Source organism: Alosa pseudoharengus, unplaced genomic scaffold (genome assembly GCF_046254945.1).
Source record: "Alosa pseudoharengus isolate Yale_2024_CS ecotype anadromous, Long Island Sound unplaced genomic scaffold, YU_APseudo_1.1 YU_APseudo_1.1_scf_15, whole genome shotgun sequence".
Classification (NCBI taxonomy): Eukaryota; Metazoa; Chordata; class Actinopteri; order Clupeiformes; family Clupeidae; genus Alosa; species Alosa pseudoharengus.
The window spans coordinates 6413385-6425884 of record NW_027468620.1 but is presented as its reverse complement, the minus strand read 5'-3'; the positions used below and the strand labels follow the sequence as shown (position 1 = coordinate 6425884).

Genomic DNA, 12500 nt, shown 5'->3' with positions numbered 1-12500 from the left:
AGGACGCTTTTGTGATTGAGCAGTACACCGGCATCATCAAGTCGGCCATCATGTACCATAACATGCGCCGCGCCTACTTCAAGTTTCAAGTCATCGCCACAGACGACTACGGGAAGGGCCTGAGTGGCAATGCAGACGTGGTGGTGAGTGTGTTTGTATGTTTGTGTGTGTGTGTGTGTGTGTGCGTGTGTGTGTGTGTGTGTGTGTGTGTATGTGTGCGCGCGTTCATTGATTTGTGCGGGTGTGGGTGTGGGATATACACCCCTATGTGTGGGTGTGTTTGACTCTATGAAGGTGTGTTTTTGTGTGTATATGTGATATACCTGTGTGTGTGTGTGAGTATGTGTGAGTCTGTTTATCTGAGAGTTTTTCTGCATGCTGCGGTTTTGACCCTTGCTGACTGCAGCCATCTCCATCTAATTGGGCAGGTGAAGCACTGCTCCGTGCTGCAGTGGGCTACAGTAACGTTATGGGTCAAAAGATCAATACCAAGGATCGCGGAGTAGGTTAGATCAGAACAAATTACATTACTTTTCCTTTTTTTCTGTTGATCTCGACTTCTCTGGTAAGGGAAGATTAATGTTTAAAGTTTATTCCAGCTCAGATTGCTGAATAATTGAGGAAATGTGAACCATATAACACTGTAAACCTCTCAGCCATGAGCCAGAGATTCAATTATGCCACTGCAACAAGGGAGGGCTGTTTACGCTGTGCGTGTTTGTGTGTGTGTGTATTTGTTTGTTTTTGAGCATGTGTTTGTGTGTGTGTTTGTGTGAGAGAGAGAGAGAGAGAGGGATTAGGAGAAAGACAGAGGGACTCAGAATGTGTGTTTATTGCATAAAAAGAAGTGAGTGTTTGTGTTCTCATTTGTTCACACAGCAATACATTTCCATTTGTTTACTGTCATTTGATTGAGTTTGGTCCCTAATTGTATTTTGCTGGGACAGTTGGGACCAACAAATGGTGTATTTCCCTGAAATCTACACAGCTAACAAGATCCTAATGAAATAAAAAAAGCACCAGAGCGAAATGCCCTAGCATATGAGGGCATCTGTGTGTGTGTGCTTGTGCATGTCTGTGTGTGTGTGTGTGTGGTGTGTGTGTGTGTGTGTGTTGGGTGTCTGTGTGTGTGTTTTCTGTGTGTGTATGCGTGTCTGCGTGCGTGCGTGCGTGCGTGCGTGCGTGCGTGCGTGTGTGTGTGTGTGTGTTCAAGTGTTCACATTCCAGCTCAGTTTAGATGTGAAGACCTGAGTGATAGTTGTGTGGTGTTTCCATTGTTATGTTTGGCCAGCCTGGCTGGCAGTGACGAGTGTTATGCTTTAATTGGTACTCAGGTAGTTGGGTGTTTGCCTGCACAGTTGAACACTTCCCAGCTCTGTCAGTTTCAGTCAAAAGGAGAAGCAGCCCCATTCCCCAAATATCTACTAAATGAAAGAGCTTACCCCACCACACACACACACCACACACACCCACAAAAGAATTTGCCGATAGACGCGCCATGAGTCAGCCGTGTTTTTCCAGAAGCACCTGGAAGGCAGGTTGACAGGAACTCAGCCAGCGCTCGCAAAGATCACATGACCCGGCATCGTGCGTCTGCCCAAAAGGCGAGGCACTGGTGAAAAAGACAACTCCCACAGCCGCGTAGAATTTACTGGAAACGCTACAGCTCTGCTTGGATGCTTAAGTAATGACTGGTAATAATGGGGAATTAGAGCTCTCTCTCACACACACACACACACACACACACACACACACTCACACTCAGAGAGAGAGTTAGAGAGAGAGAGAGAGAGAGAGAGAGACAGTTGTGAGAAGAAGAAAAAACAAACTCCTTTCAGTGAGACAAATTGTAGAGTTTGTGCGAAGTCTCCTCCATCTCCCTGACCACATAAAGGGCCTCTTTCCCACAGACAGGCCAGATTAATGACAGTGTTGCAGACAGCAGTAAAATCTTTATAGGTGTTGGGATAGGAGCCTGGCTCAGGGTCGAGGGGGGGGGTGGGTATGCACACAGGCTGAGTGCTGCTTTAGGCAGCGAGAGGAGAAGAGAGGAGAGCGGCACAACAAAACTTCACTGCATGCAGAGAGGCGACCTCGTGGCAAGGTTAGCTTTGCAACACAAACAGAGCAGGTTTTTGAGAGGGACAGGGGGGTGGGATGGTTATAGTGTGCGGGTACACTTCAGTTAAAGGTTTCTCCTTGGGCTCAGGCAGAATGATATTGTGTGTGTGTGTGTGTGTGTGTGTGTGTGTGTGTGTGTGTGTGTGTGTGTGTGTGTGTGTGTGTGTGTCTCAGGTCTCTGTAGTAAATGCCCTGGACATGCAAGTGATGGTATCCAACGTCCCTCCCTCTGTGATCGAGGAGAACAAAGACCAGCTGATCAGGTAAGAGTGCTGCAAAAACAACAGCAGCCGCCCATCCATCCATCATTAGAGACAAGAACACAGCAACTCACAGCTCCACAATGTGGAACACTGGAGCAAAAACCACAAGCATCCATCCATCTATCCATCCATCCATTCATTCATCCATCCATCCATTTTCTATCCATCCATCCATTCATCCATCCATTTATCCATCCATCCATTCATCCATCCATCCTTCCACCCATCCATCCATCCACCCATCCATTTATCCATCCATCCATTCATCCATCCATCCATCCATCTATCCATTTATCCATCCATCCATCAATCCCCGACGCCATTATAGTCAACACAGCAACTCACAGCTCCACAACTTGTAACACTGGAGCAAAAACCCACAAGCATCCATCCATCCATCCATCTAATCCCTCCATTTATCCATCCATCCATCTAATCCCTCCATCCATCCATCCATCCATCCATCTATCCATCTAATCCATCCATCCATCCATTATAGCCAACACAGCAACTCACAGCTCCACGATGTGTACTAGAGTTAAAGCTGATGATACACGGGACAACTTATTGAGCATGGTGCTGGGCAATGTTCCTCAATATAGTGGTTCTGGCATGTTTCCCATTGATAATGGGCATCAATTTCTTTTCTGGAGAACTTTAATCATCAGTAGACAAATCGTCCAATCAGAATAAATGGAACTGGTTATGTGCTCTAAACGTTGCCCTATGTATTATCACCTAAAGACTCACAACCCTCTATCCATCATTACACCCAACATAATAACTGACAACTGGTTCAAACACACACAGACACACACACACACAGACACACACACACACACACAAACACACGCACACACACACATGTAAGAGCCATTAATGTAGACCAGAGTTGTGTTGTCCGCAAGTCTGCTGCATCCCTCCTCATGCCATTTCATCAATACTGCCTAATGAGTAAACTTTTAATCCGTGCAAGACAATATGCAGTATTTTACAGTAATATGCACTTTTCAAAATGTGGACTGTTCTTGCTATACGGCTCCACCATGCAGTGATAGTGTCTGTCAGATCAGTGTGGTCTTTTAACACTGAATTTTTGACAGAGGATATTGGAGGCTGCACACCTTGATGAGGTATACTGCAGGTACAGCTATTTCACAAAGTGCCACTTAGTATGAAAAAGAAACAAATACCACAACAATGCTCACTTATCGAACGACAACCAGTTTAGTGATGTGCTCACGTTCAGTCATCTGTGCATTAAGACTCATGCTTGGTCATGTTTGGGGACTGTTGTTTACCTGACTGTGTAATCTACTACATCATTGATGTTATTTGAGCTGCTGCGTAATCTACTGAAGTACATTAAGATGATGTTTGGTCATGTTTTGGGGTTGTGGTCTTAGTATTCTAGAGCGGTATGTGCAGGACCAGATTCCTGGGGCCAAAGTGATAGTGGAATCCATCGGACCTCGTCTGCACGGCGATGGCTACGAACTCGAGGACTATACCAAATCTGACTTGAATATCTACGCCATCGATCCACTCACCAACCGGGCCATCACCCGCCAAGAGCTCTTCAAGTAAGCCAACCCTCTCTCTCTCTCTCTTTCTCTCTCTCTCCCTCTTTCTCTCTATCTCGCTTTTTTTCTCTTTCTCTTTCACACATATCAACACATACAGTGGCAGAAGCGAGATGTATTTCCATCCAATCATTGTGTCTCAAAGCAGACTTCAGCAAACCACACAGAGACTTTTCAACGAGTCCTGCTTTGCAGACATGTCCTGTGCCCAGTCAAATCTCCAGCTTATGCTTATCCCAGGGTATGTGGCAAAGGTCCAACTATTTAGAAATCAAATGAGCAAATATTTCACACCAGACAATGCGGCGGGCTGACTCACAATAGGTCGGAAGGTCAGTCATGGCAGTCAGCGCCAGGTTCTGCTACTTAACTATAAATCATTCAGTAAATACTTGGCTATTCAGTGAATACTCTGGCTATGTTATTTTTGGCATTTGTCTGTGGATAGATTCAGGAGGACGAGGGTCGCAAGATCTAAGAGAAAAGAAGTAGAGAAGCAGGAGAGTTGAGGTAAATTGGGGCTGTTCTTCAGATCCAGAAGCATGTAACGCAGTGAGAGATATGAGTAGAGAAATGCATTAAGCTGGGAATAGACCTTCCGATTCTTAAAAACGATTTTGAAAGGATGGAAGGTCCGTGATAATCATGAGAACTCGGAGGGAGACAGTACGTTTGGGTGACAGATTTGAGTCCTCCTTTCCATTGTTGACACAGTAGAAAGTTTGTATTGTAGGCTATCAGTCACCGTGTGTAAGCGACTGCATTTAATCCACCCATAAGATAACCAACATCGATACAGAGCTGAGGTAAAGTTAACCAGGCCACCGGGCATTCTGATTGGCTCGTACCACATAGTACGGTGGCTCTTAATAAACAAACTGCATAGGCATAATCATTTAACCAAATGATATACAGACACTATCCGGATTCAATCATCTTGATATGGTCGCTATGTTTGCAATTATGACATTGATGGATCAATAAAGTATCTATCTATCTATCTATCTATCTATCTATCTATCTATCTATCTATCTATCTTAAACAGCCAACAGCTCAAACATTATATATATATTTGCCCATAACTAACTCCCAATCGTACCAGACTTCGTCTGTAGGTTTGGTGTACTCAATCTCGTTCCTGTTGGGTGTATTGATCAAATTGAGAGGTCTTTTCTCAGCTTTAGAGAAGCATGTGACGAGTCTTTAACTGGTGCCATGACATGACAAAGATGAAGCACTCATGCTTCTAGAAAAGCTGTTTTTTTTTTTAATCTCTTAGACTTAATTAAATCTGCCCAAGAGGAGACAGGTTGAATGTTTCAAGGTTTCATCAGATTCAGAAACCTTCAAGTCATAAATGTTATGAATGTGGTTTTTCACCACACAATACAACTTTACAGGGTTAGGCTTCACTTTATTTTTCTAATACCTTTTAGAAGTAATGTTCATGTTTTAATGGTACTCTAAACTACAACTGATTTGAAGTGGAAGGTGTGCCAGAGCACGGCTAAAAAATACCAAGCAAATTCTTATTAGATTGTAGTGTGTGTGTGTGTGTGTGTGTGTGTGTGTGCGTGTGTGTGTGTGTGTGAGAGAGAGAGAGAGAGAAGAAAATGCTCCAAATAAGGACCCTCAGAAGGAGACATCACAACTGAGCTGCTCTTATAATAAGGTCTTGGGAAGGCCGACTCGAATGTGAACAACACTTCAGCCTGCCTGGAAAAAAAACAAAAGACATAAAAGCAAGACAATCAGCCACTGCCTCCTGGTCCCTTGTGCTCATTATTTCCTCCAAGTCCTTCTGCACAACTCATTCTCTTTATGGACAAGATGGATTTCTCCCACTCACCCTCTCCCTCAAGCTAAAAGGATAATATAATATCCTCTTCTCTAGATGAATGTTTACAAGTAGATAGAAATACAATGGGCACACTGTGGGGGGAAGGAGGTGGAAAACTCCTTAATAAAACTACTACCACATCTGTTCCAACAACTAAATTAGCTGACCTTAATTCGCACAACTGGTCGCCCAGGTACATGAGATTATTAGTGAGATTGCCTGTGCCATGGCAGGACTCCTAGGAGTTTCCCACCTCTGTGATGCGCGTCTGTGTGCAGGTTCCTGGATGGTAAGCTGCTGGACATCAACAAGGATTTCCAGCCGTTCCTGGGCCCAGGGGGTCGCGTTCTGGAGATCCGCGAGCCGGACATCGTGGATAGTGTGAAGAAGGCGGCGCAGGCGGTGGGCTACACGGAAGGCGCACTGCTGGCCATCGCCATCATCATTATCCTCTGCTGCATCCCTGCCATCCTCATCGTCATGGTTACCTACAGACAGTGAGTGACAGCTCAAAAAGGGAGCAGAGCTAGCTCTTATAAGCAACAGTGGAGTGTGGGTTGAGTGTTACTCTGAGGAGAAAAAAAGAAAAAAATACACACACATGCACACACACACAAACACACACACACGCACACACACACACACACACACACACACACACACACACACACACACACACACACATACTTCCACTCTTGAAAATTCTCATTAATGTACCGACACCTGATTTAGACCCTCAGGGAGTGAGTTTTGCGGGAGAGGCAGCTTTAGATGGATTGCTGTTTTCACTCGGCTGTCACAATAGCAGTTCCCATTTACCTGTTGGCTGAAGGTGAGCCTCAGTAGCGAGAGACGCATCAGTTCAGAGAAAAATTGACAAAAGGCCTCTCGAATAAAAAAAAAAACGTGGAAAAAAAGAGACAAAAACAGAACGTCGAGAGTGTCGTTCAAGATAAAGTGAGAGGCGGAGGACAAAGGAGATGGAGTGTCAGAGAGAATGACAGATATCCATATGGAGAGAAAATAACAGGACGGAAAAGGCATACAGGTTACTTTGTGTGTGTGTGTGTGTGTGTGTGTGTCTGTTGGTGTGTGTGTGTGTATGTGTGCGTGTTTATGCGTGCGTGTGTGTGTGTTTGTGAAAGAGCATGAGAGTGAGACATGGAAGCGTGTGCCAGCGTGGTTAAGCAGGGAAACAAGAGCAGACAGAGAGGCAAATAAATAGTGAAAGACAATGGCGAGAGAGAGAGAGCAATCTAGCGAGGCATGTGCCAGGTATCAGGCGCGTCCTGTCTGTGCGATTAGCCACGCTTAAGGAGCTAATCTGGCAGGATGTTCTGTGCAAAAGCAGATTAATTAGGGGCTGTTTTTCCCTTTTTGTTTTCCTCCACAGCCGCCCTGCGATGCCAAGCGTTCACACACACAAAGCCAGTCACAATGTAGCGTGTGGCTCACATTTCACTTATCATTTACCCCAGAAAGGCAGTGGAGCGCGCCGTCGCTAATGCTAAATGCTAATGCAAAGCCATGGGTGGCGCTAACCAGCTGTTTTTGTGGGATTATGAAGAGTGACTGGGGACCACTAGCTGGCTGCTAAGAGACTTCAAGCGAGCCTAGGACATATTTGACCCCCCCTGCCCCCACACACACACACACACAGAGAGAGAGATACACATACACACACTCTCTCCCAGACATTTGTAATATGTGTGTGAGAATGCGGACACACAAACACACACTGGCAGGCACGCATAAAATAAGCTGACAGATGGTCCAGGTTCTGTTGGAATGCCATATTTGTGAGATTTACTGAGGAGGTCAAACAGTTAGAACAGCAATAACAGCTATTATGGAAACAATGATGATGATGATGTTGAAGTTAATGATGATGATGATGATGATGATGATGATGGTGATGATTGCAGTGATGACATTGCGTAGTCACAGCAGGAGACAGTGTGGGGGTGGGGAGGCCCACGGTGGGGGCTGATGCAATGCAGTGTGACATCTCTCATTCCTGCCCGCTCACTGAATAATGGAAGCAGAGACTAGAGCAAAGAGAGAGCTTGAAAGTTCTGTTTGACTTTCACAACACTTGAATCAGTTTGAATCGGACTGCAAGAAGCAGATGTGTGTGTGTGGAGAGAGATGAGAGAGAGAGAGAGAGAGAGAGAGAGAGAGAGAGAGAGAGGCAAAGAAAGGGACAGAAAGTTTCATCTGGACTGAAAGAAAGATTTCTGCTCAATGTGTGTGGTGAGCCATGAAGAGAGAGAAACAAAGAAGACAGAGAGGAAGAGAGAGAGAGAGGGAGATAGAGGAAAAGAGTTCCTTGTGGACGGATCGGATGTAAAGATGGCTGCTAGTCTGAACACGATTACTGGGAAGAATAAGAAGACTTGCATGAATTATTATCTCTCTTTTACCTAGAGCAGTGTTTTTTAAAGTGCCTTAAACATTAAAATTGAATGGAATGTATTGCAGGGACTGGCAAGAGTGAGACTTGTAAAATGCCAGATTTCTTTGAACGTTTTACATGATTTTCTTTGTGCTAACAAGGTATGTCTCTGCTAACAATCCAACATCTATCTTCTTCCTGCCCCCCCCCCACCCCCCACCCCTCTCCTCCTATTCCCATCAACGCTCTCGTCGTCCCCGGATCATCTCCCCACCAGATTCAAAGAGTAAGTGATACTTCTGTTCTTCTGATGAATGAGCCTCTCAGTGAGTTGGACAGCGCTGTCCTGCTTTATTTCAGGCTGCCCTTTTACATAGGAGCATGGGAATCAAAGGGGCAAAATGGCCGCTGAGGCGACAGCTCCGATTGGAACTCTGTGATAGGTCTCCTCCTGATCAGAGAGGACCGTCCGTCAGGTGTCGCCTCTTTCATGCGGTGCAGAGGAAGTGGCTTCAGCTTGGCGTCTATGCCAGTAAATCAGTCTTATTGAATCCATTGCATCATCCTGTCTGAAAAGCCGTCTGAAAACAATGCTCATACTGATTAGAACAATAGTTGGGAAATTCAAATTATTCCGGCTGTTTTTAAGGGCGCCTAGCAGCTGATAGACCTTCATCGTGATTCGAACCCTCTTCAATCGTTGAATGTTCTTGGTTGTTGGTTATGTCTGGAGTGTGGTGTGACCTTGTGCGACCTTTCCGCAGGAGACAGGAGGAGTGTGCCAAGACTGCCCGCATCCAGGCGGCAATGCCCCCCAAGACCGCTGCAGCTCCCCCTCCGCCAACGGCCACCACCAACCTCTACGATGGGCTCGGAGACGGCGGCATGTAAGTAACTCACCTGAACCACTGTGTGTGTTTGTGTGTGTGTGTGTGTGTGTGTGTGTGTGTGTGTGTGTGTGTGTGTGTGTGTGTGAGAGACTACATAGCACTAACATGGCGCTACCTGTGAGCGCACGGGTATGTGTTCTTTTGAAGACTCAGTCCCAGAGATCTCTTCACAGCTTTAAAGTCAGAGACTTTTCACATACCAACTGTGTGTGTGTGTGCGTGTGTGCGTGTGTGTCTGTGCACATCTGTGTGTGTGTGTGTGTGAGACTATGTGACACTAACGTCATGCATTTTTTAGAGCTATAGTGTTCACCAGCCTGCTCATACACTACGTCTGTGCCATGTGTTTGACTTGCACACGACCTCAACTTGATGGAAAAAGCCAGTGTGTAGCGTGCCAGATAGATGTCTCCAGTACTTATTATGGATATGAGCTGAACCAACCACCCAGAAAGCGTATGAAATGCATAGTTTTGTATTTACTCTCTGCAGGTCAGAGTTTAATGGGGAAGGTAATAGATTCCCCTGATTTCATGCCTCATGGGTAATTGTTTTTTTTGTTTGTTTTTTTTTCATGCTGAGAAAGGTACTTTCACATCGGCTATTTGTTTTCCCTTTAGGTCGTTGTTTTTTCTTTAGTTTTGTTTTTTTGGTTTTATTGCAGCAATGCGCCATTTGAAATGCAGGACACATATCCTATAAATGCTGTTGAATTAAACTGCTTCACTGAAGACCTTTCTTAATGGCCAATGAAATTTTAATGCATGATCTGATGGAGCGCTGGCTCAGGCCTGTGCCCCAATGTGATGTTGATCAGCTCAGTCAAAAGGAGCAGAAAAATATAGGGCCTCCTACTACTTTACCTTCAATACACACTGCATCAAGACTGCAAGATAACCTATGGAAATGTGTGTGTGTGTGTGTGTGTGTGTGTGTGTGTGTGTGTGTGTGTGTGTTTGTCTGTGTGTAGGAAGAGGATTATGCAGTCTTTGTATGGTTAGTTCTTTAAGTCTTTATCAACAATATATGTATAAGCCCACACCCACTTGTGGTATTTAGGATTCTAAGGCAAACATATGTTTGAATAATATAAAGTTATTTATGATATTTATAAATCATCTTACGTTATTCATCTCAAGGCCGATTATAAATCACCTTACATTATTCATTTCTAGGCTTACTCAAGCGTACCCACAGCAATGTATTCACTGTTACCGACTTACTATTTTGGTATATTTACTATTCATGAATAAATAATACACCACACACACACACACACAGACACACACATTAAAAGCACATTACCATATCCATACATTGCTCCCATGTATTTTAAATCAATTCTTCATCCTTTACTGTCATCATTTTGTACTTTGCTCAATGGCGTCATCATCTCCATCAGTTTTTCTGTGTCTATTTTTTCCATCTGTTTTCCTTCTGCATTATTCATTCACGCATACTTTTTGTCTCCTCTCTCTATTTCTGCATGTCTCCCCTTGTCTCTGTGACCCCTCTCCCTGTGTGCTGCTTGCTTCTTGGCATTCTTGGCAGTGCTAGGTTGCAGTAAGTATATTACCTCATGTGTCCTTCCCCTTGATAAGCTAACCACCGGTAGCCATTTGTTATGAGTTGTAACCACATGACATGTCCTGCTGATTTCTAGTTTTATTATTAGAGTAACAAAATAAAATAAACACATAAACAAAATAAATAAACACAATAAACAATTCACAGACATAAATCTTGTCTTTTAGCTTCAGCAGTGGTGCTTTGTGCTGTGTAGATCCAGGGGCTGTCTGCAGTGGTGCTTTGTGCTGTGTAGATCCACCAAGGCTAGTTTGACTAGGCACTGATGTTGTGTGTTTACTCAGTCCCTCAGCTAGCTAAGACCTGACTCATGCGTGTTGACTAACTTGTGAAATCTGTCCCTCCCTCCATGCCCTTGTCTGGGTAAGTGTGTGTTACTCTTCAACACTCTCACATGCCTCACATCCCAGACTCCTGAGAGCCAGACTGGATTTTGGCGAGGAATTCTTCTCCTCTCTTTTTCAAACATGTTTAGTTAAAATCAGAGACTAATTACTTCCTATTCACCACTAAACGATCTCCAGCAACAAGCCCTTAATGCTGCATCCATCTCCTCAACAACATGCCAGTAAGCACCCATAGAATCTCTGCTTGTCAGTGCAGTACAAACTGAATTAGGCTGCAGAAGAAGAAGCACAGTAACCAGATCATACTTATCTTATGATAAATACACAGTGGGGACAGCCTGCAGTCAAACTCTTTTTGGGCTCTTCTGAGAAGTACAGCCAACATTGGACCTTACTGGCATGAGGAGGAGTTGATGACAAAAGTTTCATATTTGGCTAAACATCCTGCATGATTTTAGGTTTTCATTTTTATACCCAATTTATGTTTCTGTTCTTTTTCCCTATTCTGTTCTATTTTTACACATTTCTGGGAAGGCCAAAAGGATTTTGGGATTGTGCTATTCCTTTCCCTTCTCTCTACTCCTCCTTTTGTTTATATATTATTTCCATTTTCTACCGTCCATCTTCGCCATCTTTGTTTTCTCAACTCTCTCTCTTTTTCCTGTCCTCCATTCATCACCCTCTCGTCACGCTTGGCTTTAAGAAGGCCCAGGAAGTCAGTCATAGAGGAGGTTGACCGCCAACGTCTCATCAGCTCGGCGGCGGCGCGAGCCATCGCCGCCCACAAGCAAAGTGCCGCCAACGGCGGGCTCCACTGCAGCCTGCCTCGCTCGGAGAGCACCATCACGCTCCTGTCTGACCACCACCCACTGACCACACCCAACCCACTCTACCAGGAGGGTCTGCGCTCCACACAGGGCAGTCCAGTCCCCAGCGGTCCCGACCGCCCATCGTCCCCGCAGTCGCCCTCGTCCAGCAGCCAGGGCTTCTCCTGGGCCCGCTCGGGCCCCTGGGAGTCGGAGGACGAGGACGAGGAGCGGTCAGTGTTCCGCGGCAGCCGCGAGGAGCTGGACGTGGAGCTGGAGCTGCTGAGCGGGCGCAGCTCGGTGACCAAGCTGTCGCGGCACTTCGAGCAGCAGGCGTCGCTGGCCGAGCAGAACCGGAGCGTGCCGGCCAGGGACTCGCGCGGCGCCTCTCTGGACCTGGACGAGCTGCTGCTCTTCTCCGGCGCGCCCCCCCACAGCCCGGCGGCATCGGTGGGCAAGGACGTGCTGCCGTGCATCATCATCACGGGCGACGGCGAGGACGCCACGTGCCCACTGCCCATACCCCGCGCCACCCCGCCCGTCCTGCGCAAGTTCAGCTCCAGCATCTCCAGCTACATGACGGTGGAGCCGTGCGAGGTGCGTGTGGAGATCATCCCGGACCCCCCCGACCAGCCACCCCCACCACCACCACCACCACGCTCCTCCT

The 12500-nt window shown here is 45.9% G+C and overlaps 1 protein-coding gene across 1 annotated transcript in view; it reads left to right on the top strand.

Annotated features, from left to right (window-relative positions):
• The window catches only part of pcdh15a (protocadherin-related 15a), a 175293-nt gene that overhangs the window by 153736 nt on the left and 9057 nt on the right, over window positions 1–12500 (top strand). The window contains exons 28-33 of the mRNA XM_076286445.1: window positions 1–143; window positions 2296–2384; window positions 3791–3967; window positions 6087–6305; window positions 8481–8489; window positions 8968–9090. The exon at window positions 1–143 is cut by the window's left edge and continues 73 nt beyond it. Coding sequence (XP_076142560.1) covers window positions 1–143; window positions 2296–2384; window positions 3791–3967; window positions 6087–6305; window positions 8481–8489; window positions 8968–9090 — 760 coding nt within the window. The remainder of the gene's footprint in view (window positions 144–2295; window positions 2385–3790; window positions 3968–6086; window positions 6306–8480; window positions 8490–8967; window positions 9091–12500) is intronic.